Here is a 14529-nt window from a genome sequence, read left to right on the forward strand (position 1 = left end):
CACATGCTTTTCACACTTCTGTAGTCAATGGTTTTGTACTTGCTTATTAATCCTGAACATTTAAGTAAAGCAACTATCAAAATTTCAATTGGAATAAAGCCCAGGGCATAACAAAGTGTGTGATTCTGAAGCTAAGTTAAAAGAGTGTGGCAATCACTCAACCAAATCTAAGTCCCAGTATAGACCTTTTTCAAAAGCACTCTGAAGACTTATGACTTTGAGATGAGGCAAATTCCCCAGAAGATTATTCTGACCTACAGTTTCTCAGAATTGGCACCAAAGATCTTCCTATCAATAATTAGTGGGAAAAATCTCAATTGTACTGAAGAGAGCACACGAGCAGGTGATCTCACTGGCTTCACAAACAACATAGACACATAAGAACTTCGTCATATTAGACGGACCCTCCACAATCACCATCACCAGTATCCAACAGAAATTTGTGTTCTTATCGTAAGTTATCTCAGAAGAAAGAACATGGACAGAAGTAAAATCAATACATGTTTTGGTAAGGACCAATGAGCTCTTCAATGACCCAAGATCTGGATCGGTAAATGTATTCAGTTTTTGAATAAGTTCCATTTAAAATATCCATTGTTTCACACTGCGTGCAGCAGGAGGCAATGCCTAAGAACAATGTCCGCAATGCAGTTCATTGGAATTAAGTAATGACTGAAAGATTGAAGTTTCCCAGGAAAGATCAGGAGCAACAGGAGAGTCAAGTTCCTTATGTTTAACTATTGAAGAAGTAGAAAAATTTATTGCTTGCAAGTTCACTACTGCTGCTATCAGAAACACAGTGAACTGATTTTTGAATCAGGATGTGTTGAAGTGTTTTGCTCTCATACAGTTACTTCTAAATGTCTCACTAAATGTAACATAATTCTTTGTTTTTAGGTCCTCATGCTATGTATTCAGAATTACTAACTAATCCTCAGTATCACTCTTAAATTCACCCAGTCATTCAGGTCCATTATTTCCCACTTAAGTATGCTTTAAAAAATGTGTATTTTTTAATCAGAATAATAAATGTTCCTTTTTAATCAGAAAAAAATAAAGGTTTAAAATGTCTATGATAATTTGAATAACCCCTAAGGAAATGGTTAACCTGATCGCCAAACCATTGTTAAATGAGTGTTATTATATTGAATATATGTAGTCTGTAACTGAGAACATATGTATATGCATATATTTATCTATTTATGTATACATATGTATGTGCATGATATATGCCCCTACTGATGAATAATGCTCAATCAAATAAGTTTCAACTAAGCAGGAAGCTTGCAGAAATCAAACAAATCCATCCTCTGAATATCAAATCAAAAGAATATCAAATCAGGTTCTGAAACCTGAATATGTACCAGAATCATCTGGAGATCTTATTACAAGAATTTTCTGCGTCCCAACACCAGAGTTTCTGATTTAGTAGCACTTGAGTTTGACCTGAGAGTTGGACCTGAGAGTTGGACCTGAGTATCTATAACAAGTTCCCACCCACATGTGCCAATGCTGTTGGTTCAGGGATCACACTGTGAGAGCAACTGTGCTAGATAAATTTCTCAATTTTTGAGAAATAAAAAAAATCTCAGCTCCTCCCCAAAATCCACATGCCTAGATTTGCACCTCTATCAGCAAGACAATTGAGTGGAGTTTTGCTCTCTCTGTTGCATTATGAAAACATTATATATATATAATTATATGCATTATGTGTATATATATATATATATATATATACACACAAACACACACACATATATAATTTATTTAGTTAGTTTTTTCAAAATGTTAAATATTTCAAATTGAAGCTATATAACTTCCCTGAATTCTGCATATTACATACCCCTAAATATTGAGAAGCACTACTTCAGATTTTCAAATACAAAAAAATTTCATTATTAAATAGCCATAACTCTTTCTTAACTAAAAATAAATTCAACTCTACTTGTAAATGTTTTTTTTAATCTGAGATGAAAAGAACACTGACAATATTTTTTAAAGTTTCTGAATCTCATATATTTTATAATTTTTAAAAGATGCAATCATATTTACAGGTTAAGAGAAAAGAAATAGCCTACATTCCTTCTATTATTTCTTATTTTGGTTAACCTTTAAAACTATTGTATTACAAAAGTGTTCATCTTACCATTCATTTTCCTAGGCATTAACTATGTAACTTATATGAGAAAAAGGTGAATCAAAAAATAATCAAACATGAAATCATTAACATACAGTATCAAAAATTAAATATCTCATAGAGGAAGTCTGAGAGAACATAGGAGATATAATGTATAGCTATGCCTGCCTTGGAAAAAAAATTTTTTTGCATATCACCTATCTAAATATGATAATATTTAACATTAGTGAAGGTTTTTGAGAACACTTATTTGTAAGAATAAATCCCCTTTTAAAATTTACTCAAAAGTACCTACATCGACAATTAAGAAATCCAGCCAACACCAGGCATTGGTGAAATAGGTTTTATAACCATATGCTATCCATTTTAGAAGCATTTCCAGAATAAAGATGTAAGTGAATATCTTGTCAGCATACTCGAGGATAATCTTAATGGTCTTTTTCTTTTCAATATATATATCTTCAAAAGCCTGTGAAAATAATATTCAGATTTAAATTTGGTACAACTTAAAGCTTATGATTCATGACAAAAACAGGAAATGAAATTCTGATAAAAAGAACACTGAGATATAATACTATTACAGGCCAGCTGTCTTTCTTCTGGTTTACAGTTACTGTGTAACACTTAGTTCTAGCCTTTGCACCAGTGCAGGGGGCTGATCACCAGAGGTCAAGAGAAAGAGAGTACAAAAGAATGAAATTATTTATAGTCCCCTAAAAGAATCATGATCTCTGACACATTCAGGGATTTCCACTCATCTGACTCCCCTTTTATCTTCCTTCAAATTAGGTAAGTCCTAGTAATTTAAGACATGATTCCAGGGTCAGCCCCTTTTATAAATCTCTCTAACCCTGCACTCTACTTCGACACAGAAGTAGGATTTAAGCTCTCTCCTTCAGCTCTTATGTGTTTGTACATTCCCAGTGCCTAGCACTGTGTCAAGAACACAGCAGGAAAGGTTTGCTAAATGAATGAATGCAGTAGCTTAATAGGGCTATAGAACACAGACGATGGTTTCTTCCTTTGAATTTTGCACCAATACTTCATCATTCATTAAAAGTTTCAGCTCTACAAATCACTGTTATATTTATTCCATCAATGTGACATCTTTTAACACTTTCCAAGAAATTTTAGTAAGTGATAGACGATGGTACTGTGGTCATAGCCACAAGGCCCGTGGGAAATAATCTGAATGGACTTAAAGAAGTGATCTCACTGAAGCCACTGAAAATGACTGCTGACCTAAACAGGTCTAAAGTATTATATTTTTCTCTTTCAAGTTTAAACAATATTCACTTTGTTGGAGAAAATGAAAGCAAAAGGACCTGTATCCTTGGTGGTAACACTGGACTACCTGTCCATAGTCATGGGCTTGTGCCATTCTTATTCTTCTTATTCCAAGTTCTTATATCAATACTTTAAAAATGAACCTTAGTACTTTTGGAGAAATGTAATCCTCAATATTGAAGAAAACAGAGAAGTTGGAACAGAGAGAATGGACAGATCCATGAAGATGCTGAGAGAAGGTTCTAGCAGCTAGCAGAGGTTATGAAAGACAATGGAACTGAAAGGCAAGAACTGAAGTGCAGCCCTCAGGACTCTTCTGCTTCCCTTCTCCGAGTTCTGGAGGAACATCTACCATCCTGAAATCCCAAGCCGACAACACTTCCTGCTCCAGAGCTTAATCATGCATATACTTCACTTACAAACACATTCCAATTCTGTATCACTTGTGCCTCTCACTTCCCTAATGCTCTCTGAGCTCCTTGAGAAAAGTACCTGGATCTTATCCAACTTTGCATTCAGGGCAGCAAGAATAATGCCAGGTATGGAGTAAATATTTACTGAGCTAACTAAAATTTTGTCCTTAGGACTGATCAGAGGGATTAATTTTTAAGTAAAATCATTTGCCATGATATTTTTATCTTCAACTCATCTATTAAAAATAATGACTTAATTGATCTAAGCCTTAGATGTCAGATCACTTACCAGAGCACCACTGCTAAGCAAGATCATGAGGACAATGAAGCTTTCAAACCAACTGTGCTCAACTATCCTATAGCAGGTCTTCCTGATGTTCCACCAGATTTTTCCTTTCCCTGATTCTGTGTTAACTTGGCAGCATGGGAGCCTCTGCACACAACCTGGCAAGAAAGACAGGCATGTAAAATCTGGATATTCAGAATACATAAAATACTTAACATACATTATTTAATGCAAAGTGCTCCCTACGATAGTTCCTCAACCAAATAATTTCTAACGCTTACACCTGAAGCTTCAAATAGTTTCAACTTGGATGCTGCCTTTTCTCATCTCTTAACGCTCCTTGGTGTTTTCTTAATACTTGTATCAGTAATTTCTAACTTGGGATGTATTCGTGTTTTCTGTTCTTCCCTACTTTCTCATCAATCTCCTCTACAGTGTTTAAACCACATATTGTTCTTTTTATGATTGCAGCCCTAATGTAATCCTAATACACAATGAGCAGTAAATAATTATTGGTTAACGAATGAAAATCTCAAGACAAAAATGTATTTCATGGCCTTCTTGATATGAATTTAGTCTACAGTCTGGTGCTGCTTCAACTCCTCTATAAAAAACCCTTTGAGAAACAGCATTCTATGTAATACTTTAAAAATTAGTAGAAGGTCTTATAATTCAGTTCAAAAGAAACAGATCTTGATTACAAGAAACAAATGAAACTGTTTCAAGTACTATAAGTTAAAAACAAATCTGACTCTGGAATCCCAGATGTAAAACACACTGCCATAAAAAACTGAAGAATATTTTATTTAAAGTTGTTTAGGTTAATTCATTCATATCCCCATCAAAGATTTATTGATTAACCTTTTTACTCAGCTGTGTACATAGTTTCTTTTCCTCAAGATATCTATTACTGTTTTTTGGTTAGGCGGCTAGATATAGAAATAAATGACTATAACTGGATAATGCAACTAAAATGACAGATATGCTGGGGTTATGTTTGATAGCTTGGAAGAAATTCACCTAACCTGGCTTATTTGTTGAGAAAGTGAGGTCAGAGGAGGTTTTCTAGAAGAGGTGGGACCTGAACTGAATCAAAGTAGTAGCCAAAAAGAGTGGAGTGGAATTCCAGGCCAAGAGGCAGCAAAATGTGCCGTGTACAGGACTTACAAGTAGTTCAGAATTTTGATGAAAGCAAAGTGTACAGAAAAGGCATGGATGAGAGATAAGGAAGAGAAACTGGTCAGATTATGGAAAGCATTTTCTCCCACCTTAAGGAGTTTGGCTATATCCTAAATCCTAACGAGGAGTAAGTGAAGGGTTGTAAGCAGAAAATTACATAGGAAGATTGTAATTTAAATAGATGTCTCGGGCTTCCCTGGTGGCACAGTGGTTAAGAATCCGCCTGCCAATGCAGGGGACACGGGTTCGAGCCCTGGTCCAGGAAGATCCCACATGCCGCGGAGCAATTAAGCCTGTGTGCCACAAGTACTGAGCCTGCACTCTAGAACCTGTGAACCACAACTACTGAGTCCGCACGCCACAACTACTGAAGCCCACACGTAGAGCCCATTCTCCGCAACAAGAGAAGCCACTGCAATGAGAAGCCCACGCACACTGCAACAAAGAGTAGCCCCCGCTTGTTGCAACTAGAGAAAGGCTGTGCGTAGCAACGAAGACCCAACGCAGCCAAAAATAATTTAAAAAAAATAAAATTAAATTAAAAAATAAAATAAATTTATAAAAAAAATAATAAAATAAATAGATGTCTCCAGCAACTGTGGAGGATAAGTTGGAAGAGAAGAAGAAGGAGGGGTGGGGAGCAAAGAAAGACCCAGAGCTAGAAAACCATTTAGGGTCTGGTTCAGTATCCCCAACAAGAAGGATAGATTTGGGCAGCTCTGGTTAGGAACGAGAGCAATAACAGAGTCAAGACATATTTTGGCCGGTAAAATCAACACATTTGCTGACTGATGGGATATGGGATGTAAGAGGAAGGGAGAAGCCCAGACAACTGGGTAGATATCAGTAATGAAATGAAGACCACAGGAACAGGAGCTGCTTGGGGTGGTAATGAGTTTGAGATGCCAGTGAAACCTCTAAATACAGACATCCTGTAGATATTTGGAGGTGTGAATCTGAAGCTCAGGGGAAAAGTCTGGGCTGGAAAAGAATGTGTAGGAATCATTAGCACATATGTGTCAGCTGAGATTAGGACAGTTGTTGAGGTCACACACAAAAAAGTATTTAGGATGAGGAGAGAAAAGGGTCAAGTCTGGAACATTCTGGGACAGCAATATTAAGAGACAGAATTCAGTGGTATGCTGGAGCCAACTCATACTGGTTCTTGACAACTTATTGTTAAATTGCCAGGAAATTTTGCTAGCCTGTTGTTAAATGCAGCTGTTATAAAAAATTAAATTGTATAAACTTAAAAGTATAACTTACTTTAAAAAGGTAATAAATACTAAAAATATATTACTCTACATTTTACTATTATCTATGCTCTTGAATATATTTAAGCATTCTACCTGGTTGGTAGAATATGTTATACTGTTGGGCTACTACGTATCTCTTCCCAACTCTACATGCAGCAAAGTCACACCAGTAGTTTGAGATTAGCCATGGTGGGAATCTTTACAAAAGTCATCAAATGCTATAAATTCAGGCTTGTTGATTTTCTAGAGTAGAATTAAGAAAGTGATGGAGAAAATGTTAATAAAGCAAAAAGTATGCCATATTGGTAGCCATTACACTGTGAATAGCACAAAAAATTGAGGAAATATTCTTTCATTATTCGAATTCTATTATCTGATTCAGCAAATATTTGTTCACATCATTGATGAATGGGTCAAGTTTTGACACACAGCCTTTTTGTTTCACTCTCACCTTACTGATCAACATAAATGAAAATACCAACCAACCTTCAGGTTAAAACTATACTTGTTCATCAGTTGCAACCACTGTTGTTTATAAATACAAAATTTTGGCAACATTCAACAAAAGCATTCTGTGGGAACCAATTAGCTATGTGAATGTTCAATGAAGGATGTTGATTATATTACTGCCTGTAAATTGTGTACCACATATCCTTTATATCAGTAAAATATGTGGTAAACTGATGGATGTATGCATACTTTCTTTTTCTTGGAGAACTGGTTGTTAAACATTTACCTGTCCACCACTGGGAAAGGTGGAAGATGAGAAAACCCTGAAGGAGGTGACAAAGTTGGGGTGGGGAAAATGTACAAGAGGCTGCAATAAAAGAAAAGTCAGGGAAGAGTTCCATGAAGGACTGGTGAACACAGCTATGACCAAGAGAGGCTCAGAGAGATAATGATTGAAATTAAAAAAAAAATTAAAGTTGATTAAAAAATAAATCATCAAAATTACTTAAAAAAGGAAGAATTTAAAAAGAGAAACTACAGTGAATTCTTCTCTTAAAAATTTTAGATCAAAAACCTCGTTTGGAGGGAATGTAGAAGGTGGGAAAGCAAGAATGAACAGTACTTTTTAGAGACTTGTTTTAGAAGTTTGCAAGTTAGGCACTGTAAAAATAATTTACTTGTCTATGAAACAATATATTTCATTAAAAGTATTGAGCCTATCAAGTAATAACTTCATATAATCATAAGCTGTCTGTCCTGAAACAACAAAGGTAGAATTCTCTTGATGAAATACATTTTTTGGACAATGTCTTGTTATGGCTTCTTTTATGATTCTGTAGCGAAATTAATTCATTGATCCTTAATACGAGGTATCTCCTAGTACTTTAATTTCCAGTTTTATAGAAATGTAGCAAGTTATGTTTTTCTCTCAAGTCTGACATTTTTGCTAACAATTTTATGTGTTCTTGTCCTTTCTCTCTGAAAACTTCTAAGTTCCCAGAAGGCTGAACTGTGCCTGTTACGCCCTTTCTTTCTGCTCACAGTACTTACTACAATCCTCTACATAGATTCACATGCTGGGATAGTTGACTTAAAAGACATAACCCCCCCAAAAAGAGTTCTAAAATAATCTAAGCATTAGTCATGATCTGAAGGGTTATGTCTTTGTGAATTCTAGAATTTACACAAAATTTGGATGAAACAGAAAAAAAAAAAAAACACAACAACAGGGTGAAAGGAAAATATACACATGGCTTCATTTATCCAATGTTAATTACAGTTCACATGACCTCAGATCCGAAAGAATTTATCTTCATTGTATCTAAAACAATTACTTTATATCTCAAATGCATTTAGTAAAGAAAGAATATTTTATAAAATGATATGAAAAAATAGTAAAAGGTAAGGTCAAAAATTGACACCAGATCATCTTTTTCAGGGCAAAAGAAAACACCAGATAGAGTGGAAAAATTTAAGATGGAATTTTTTTTTATTAACTTAATGCTTGAGACTTTAGAATTTATTTTAAAAACAAAGATCTTGTGCAGAACAGAATCTATCTGCATCAAGTATAATTACCAGAGGAGAAAGTTATCTCTTTGGTTAAGAAGATTTTACTATTTGGGATTTCTTTTTGTAGGTCTTAAGGTGGAAGAGAAATATTATTCTTATGATTGAGGCAGGAAAAGGCACTATATACTCTAATTAGAAAAGTAAGTAAACTTTTTATCTGAGATGAAGGTTCATAAGTATTGTCCTCAGGATTTATCACACCTCAGAGAGTTTCTCTCTTATTTTGAGCAGGAGAATAGGACCACTGCCTGTCTAGCTTTTATGCAAAGGCATATCCCAAGAGATTTCCAACCTAGCTGGTTAGCAACATTATATCACACCTTCTTTTTTAAAAGGACTATTAATTAAATGTAAATACAGCACAGAATGTCTCAAACATTTTAAAATAGGTCCCCATGGGTAAATGCTATTTCTTTTGGGTGGTTTCATTAATTTGCTCTTGTGATCCATTAAATAAAATCTCTATTGTGTTTCATCATGTTAAACTAATGCTTTCAAATAAAAAAGAAACCACAGGCCTCTTCTAAGTTTAGCCATTAATAAAAATATAACAGCATGATCTGCATAATTAATATAAAAATTTATTAGGAAAACATGTCTTTAAACACTTCTTAAAAACTTCTAAATCCTTTAAAACAAGTTTTTTGTCCACATTTTCTTTCCAAAAAAAGAAAAATATAGGCACAAAGGAGTTGGTTATTGTGTTACTAAACTTAGAATTAGTTATTTTATAGGAAGTGGAACTCAGAACATTTTGGGGGAAAGTTGAGTTAGCTCCTCCTACTAAATTAATAGAAAATACATTATTTTAAGGAAAAGAGTGTATCCTTCTCACACCCTAATCTTGATTTTGTGAGTTACTAATTGTATAATCCAAAAGGAGTATAATATAAAACCAAGCAGAATCAGAGTCATGTCATGTTCATAATTATACAGATTGCAAAGACAGGTAGAATTAAGGACAGTGAAGAGCAGTACCAGATCTGGGGAAGGTACCTGAAGTCTTGAATGACAAAGCTAATGAAACAGAACTAAGGAAAAACACAGAATAAGAGGGAGGAGAAAAAGGTGAAGAGGAACAAGATGCAAATGAATAAAGTGATAGTTATGAAGTTAAAAAGGATCAGTGGATGTGAGGCTATGAACAACAAAATCATTTTAGCATTCGTCTTCACTGAAACACAACTATTCTGATTTAACTCTCCCACTTCCTTTGATTTTTCTGCTGCCCTTCAGGTAACAAAAACCTCTAGAGGCCAAATGCTACTGTAAATTGGCACTGGTTCTAGCGTAACACTTTTCAACCAATCACGACTTGGTAAGGGTCATTTCCACTATGAGTAAACAAGTTCCCAATTTTCCATCCTGTCAAGCCTACTCATTTTGAACTCTTCATGTGGAAACCATCTATTTCCAGTTTCTTGAGGCCTCAAGCTTGGTGTCATCTTTGACTCTTCTAAAGAGAAGAAAGCTTTAACACCCAATATCGAATCCACCAGCAAATCCCTTCAGCTTTAACTTGAAAATATACTCAGAATCTCAAACTCTCACCATCCCCAATACTCCCACAGTAGTCTATGCTCCCATCATCTCTCACCTGGATTACCGCAGGGACATCCAAAAGGTTTCCCAGCTTCTGCCCTTGCTATCCACCTATCTGCTCTTAAGATGGCATTTTGTAAGACTTCTAAATGAGATTATGTTTTTCAGTCCTCTTGAGATCTGGCCTCTACTGTGTCTCTAACCTCAACTTCTACCACCCTTTCCACCTCTCAATCTGTTCTACTCATACCGGCCTCTTGATTTTGTTTTCAAATGTGCATATCGCCACTTCAGGGCATGTGCCTTCATTACTCTGCTTAAAATACTCTTCCTTCATATATTTGCATGGTCCAATGTTATCTTTTTAGAAAGGCCTTCTCTGACCACTCTGTTTCTATGAGAGTAGGCTTCTACCCCTCAGTCTTAGTACTCCCATTTTCACTTTACTTCTCCATAGCATGTATCACTTATCGGACCTACTAAATATTTATCTATTTATTTGGGTAAGAAACATTGTTTTGTTTTCCCTGCTCTATCTCTGTCTAGTGCTCAGGTCTGGGCCTGGCAGACAGAAGGTATTAAACGATTATTCGTTGATTGGATAAAAGAATGATTAAGTGGATAAAGGGTTGAAGGGCTCAGAAAATTGGTTGCCCTGTTTAATTTATCAGGCTGAGCCTCTTAGCCCAGCAGGTCCGGTGAGTATAAAGTCTCGAGTGGAGCACAGCTGCTCAAAGTGATATGACTCAGAGATGTGTGTTTGCCAATATATTTTCTTGTCATTTAAAAAAATATATTTATCTGTTTATTTACATTTTTATTGAGAACATACATACAGTATACTACACATATTTTAAGTATACAGATTGATATTCTCATGTAACAGCCATGTAGGTCATGATATAACATTTCCAAGCACCCAGAAATCACCCTCATGCCCTTTCCCAATCAGTACCCGCTAAAAGTAACCACTAGTCTGACTTCTACCTTTGTAGATTGATTTTGCCTATTCTTCTCCTATTTTGCCCATTTCTTCCAGCTTTACTGAGGTATAATTGACAATTAGAAATTGTATATATTTAAGGTGTACAACTTGATGATTTGATATAGGTTTATACTGTGAAATAATCACCACGATCAAGTTAATTGAATTGCCAACACCTCACGTAGTTACCAATTTCTTCTCTTTGGGTGCGTTGAGAACATTGAAGATCTACCCTCAGCAAATCTCAAGTACACAACACGGTATTGTTAACTACACTCATATTGTTGTCCATTAGATTTCCAGAATGCATTCATCTTGTACAACTGAAACTTTGGTTCTCAGTAAATTTTCAGTGGTCAAGACCACAATTCACTGAAAATGTGTTTCTATAATATCTCTTATATACTAGACTCAAATTAGAAGTTATGAATAATCTCCAAGTCATTATATAAGTATTCTCATTGGTATTTTATGGGATTAAAATAACTTTTGTAAAGTTTGATCTCAGTAAGATAGCACCTACAGTCTGAAATAGCTTAGCATTAATACTTTCTGCAGAGGGTTTAAGGTTTTCTAAAGCCCTTTTCTGATATAGAGCCATAATTTGTTTGATAAGCCCAACTTCTTTCTGGTTATCCTAGAATTTTAAGTCAGGGTCATTCATAAAATGTGTGGAAGAAATCTTGGTAGCATCCATACAAATTTAAGTTTACATGGTACTAGTCAATTTAATTTCATCGTGATGCTGAAATACATGATGATACTCTTAAATGCCTTTAACATGAACACTTCTAAAGAAAACTCCATGTGTTTTGCTTATGGTACTAATTTGAGCTAACACAAATTTCTATTAATTGGGTGTCACACTTTTTTGCTTCTCACACACACAAAAAATGACATTTGGCTTTTATTTAAAGAGAATTCATGCATCCATTGTAGTTTGCAGATATCTTTATTTGCCGGTCATTTTGTTTACTGCATGAGTGTTATAGGAGACTGGTTGAGAAAATCTTGAAGAATGAAAGCGAGTCAGTGATTTCCACAAAAAACCACAAACGCTGAGAGTTTAAGCCCATGAGTAGATTGCGAGCCATTTAGCATCAAGGCTACCATTGCTTCTAGATAAGACTGTTAACAAAATACTTTAAAAACAGTAAGGAAACTAGAAGGAGATGAAAGACAGTACTGTGCTAATTAATTTATTAATGCTATCTCATTTAATCTCTCAACATCCCTATGATATGGATGTAAAATGTACCCATTTTACAGATAAGGCGTCTGAGGTACAAGATTAAAATGTGCTCAAGGTCTCACAGAGAGTTAGCAGTAGGCCAATTAGAACTCATATTTATCATGCTCCAAAGCTTGTATAATAGATTATCGTATTACATTGCAACCCTACCAAAAAAGGTTTGCATTTTTACTTAGATGACACAATACTTGCTTAGAAAACTGCATACTTTCCCAAGTCAAGTTCAAAGTTACTGCTTTGAATAAAATCCCTGAAAAATTCCAGGAGTAGTAAGACGTTCAGTAAGATAGAAAGTGAAACGGAATGAAGAGAGGCACTGTTATAAAATAAGACACTGAGGCCAAATGTAAAGGGCCTTACATGCCAAGTTAAGGACTTCAGGTTTTATCCTACCAATGGTTCTCAAATTTTAGTGTGCATCAGAATCCCCTGAAGGACTCGGACCCTATCTCCAGAGTTTCTGATCAACTTGTGTGTTTTGTGATCAACTTGTGGCTAGAAAGGGAGAGGTTAGGACTGACTTAAAGTCTAGCTTGAGAGGCAAGATAGATCATGACGTCACTAAATGTGATAGAGACTGGAAGAAGCTGTAGATTACATGTGGAAACCCCACTGAAGTTTGTTTTGAACTTATTCAACTGTTGTTTAAAGACAACAGATGGAGATGAGCAATGGGGAGCTGTAGGCAGATCTGGAACTTGAATGAAGTCAGGGGTAAAGATAAAGATTTAAGAGCAACAGTACAGAAATGGTTGCTTACACCACAGACATGGATGAAACCACTTAGGGCTAGAGAATAAGAAAAGTAGATAACCAAGCATCAAAACGTGGGGAAACGTCATTATTTAAGGTTTGTGCATAAAAAATAGTCACTAAAAGAAATAGGGGAAGAAACTCAGAATTCGCAGTGATGTAAAAGAAGAACAAAAGTAGAGTGTGGCCTCTGAAACCAAGGGAAGGAAGAAGTTTGAGACAGACTATGGTCAACTGTCTCAAATGGTTTCCTGACTGAGTAGCTCCAGCTTTTGATGAAAAGGACAACAGTACCATCTACCCCATTAATTTGTTTACTGGTTCCATGGAACTGAGAACATGAATTAAGGACCTAAAGGAGAATATGAACATCTTTCAGTAAGTAGAGTGCTATATAGTATAACAGCGTCACCGTCATAAATTACTGTTAGTAGCATATCATAAGTGTGGAAACTGAAGCTTAGAAAGCTCCAGCAACTTGCCCTTAGTCACAGAGCCATGACTGAATCAGCATGGAATAGAGTCTTCTGACTTTTTACTCATCAACCCCCAGTAAGTATTAGGTTTTAAGACCAAAGCCAAAACACTAATAAATGGCTGCTAACTGAGGTCTCAATTTTTCTCTTACCATCTGTAAAACAGGCCTCTGGCTCATCTGAATTTACAGGCTCAGCCTCTGCTTCCTCTCCTTCTCCTGGCACAGGGTTATCAACTGTGCTGCACTCAGAGGAACTCGATCCGTTCAGCCTCTAAAAAGAAATTCATCACCCCACCAGAGCGTTCATTTAGGGTTCATTCAAATCTTGCATTAAAACCATATTTGATAATCAGAGTCATGCAAAGTGTTATGAAAAGAGATTAACAGTATGATGGCCATAAAAACATATAAACATACATTGAGGTCAGGTCACCTTACAATGCATCTGTGCTTGATCTTTCTATCTACACATCCTGTGAAAAATACATTTCCTTATTTTTCGTATGCTAACAAGTTATGGACAGAATTAGTCTTAAGGTAATATTTTTATGTAAACTATAACATCTGCAAAGTATTGGCCACATTTTTATTTTGTTTTATGTTTAATATAAATTTGTATACACCAATAATTACTATTTTAGAACAACCAAGACCCTGACAGAAATAATATACAAGTGCCAAATTGCCAACACCTGATAACTGAAAGGTCAGATCTGACAACTGGCAGAAAAAGCTTGTTGGTGCTTAAAATTTTTAAAAAGAATAAAATCAGTGTAAAATGAAATCCAAACATATTTTTTTCTATTAACGCTTGGATTTGAGAATATGTATCAGGATGATATAGATAGAAGGCCTTTCATCAAAACAAAAAAAGTCAAATTCTGTATTGGAATCAAAATGTCAAAGACCACAGTAATTATCTTATCCAATACCACCTAT

At 35.3% G+C, this 14529-nt stretch overlaps 1 protein-coding gene across 1 annotated transcript in view; it reads right to left on the reverse strand.

Annotated features, from left to right (window-relative positions):
- The window catches only part of SCN9A (sodium voltage-gated channel alpha subunit 9), an 85611-nt gene that overhangs the window by 20365 nt on the left and 50717 nt on the right, over window positions 1-14529 (reverse strand). Inside the window, exons 17-19 of the mRNA XM_079924590.1 lie at window positions 13741-13861; window positions 4127-4281; window positions 2433-2606 (exon numbers count right to left, since the gene is read on the reverse strand). Coding sequence (XP_079780716.1) covers window positions 2433-2606; window positions 4127-4281; window positions 13741-13861 — 450 coding nt within the window. The remainder of the gene's footprint in view (window positions 1-2432; window positions 2607-4126; window positions 4282-13740; window positions 13862-14529) is intronic.

Source organism: Stenella coeruleoalba (genome assembly GCF_951394435.1).
Source record: "Stenella coeruleoalba genome assembly, chromosome: 6".
NCBI classification, from domain to species: Eukaryota; Metazoa; Chordata; class Mammalia; order Artiodactyla; family Delphinidae; genus Stenella; species Stenella coeruleoalba.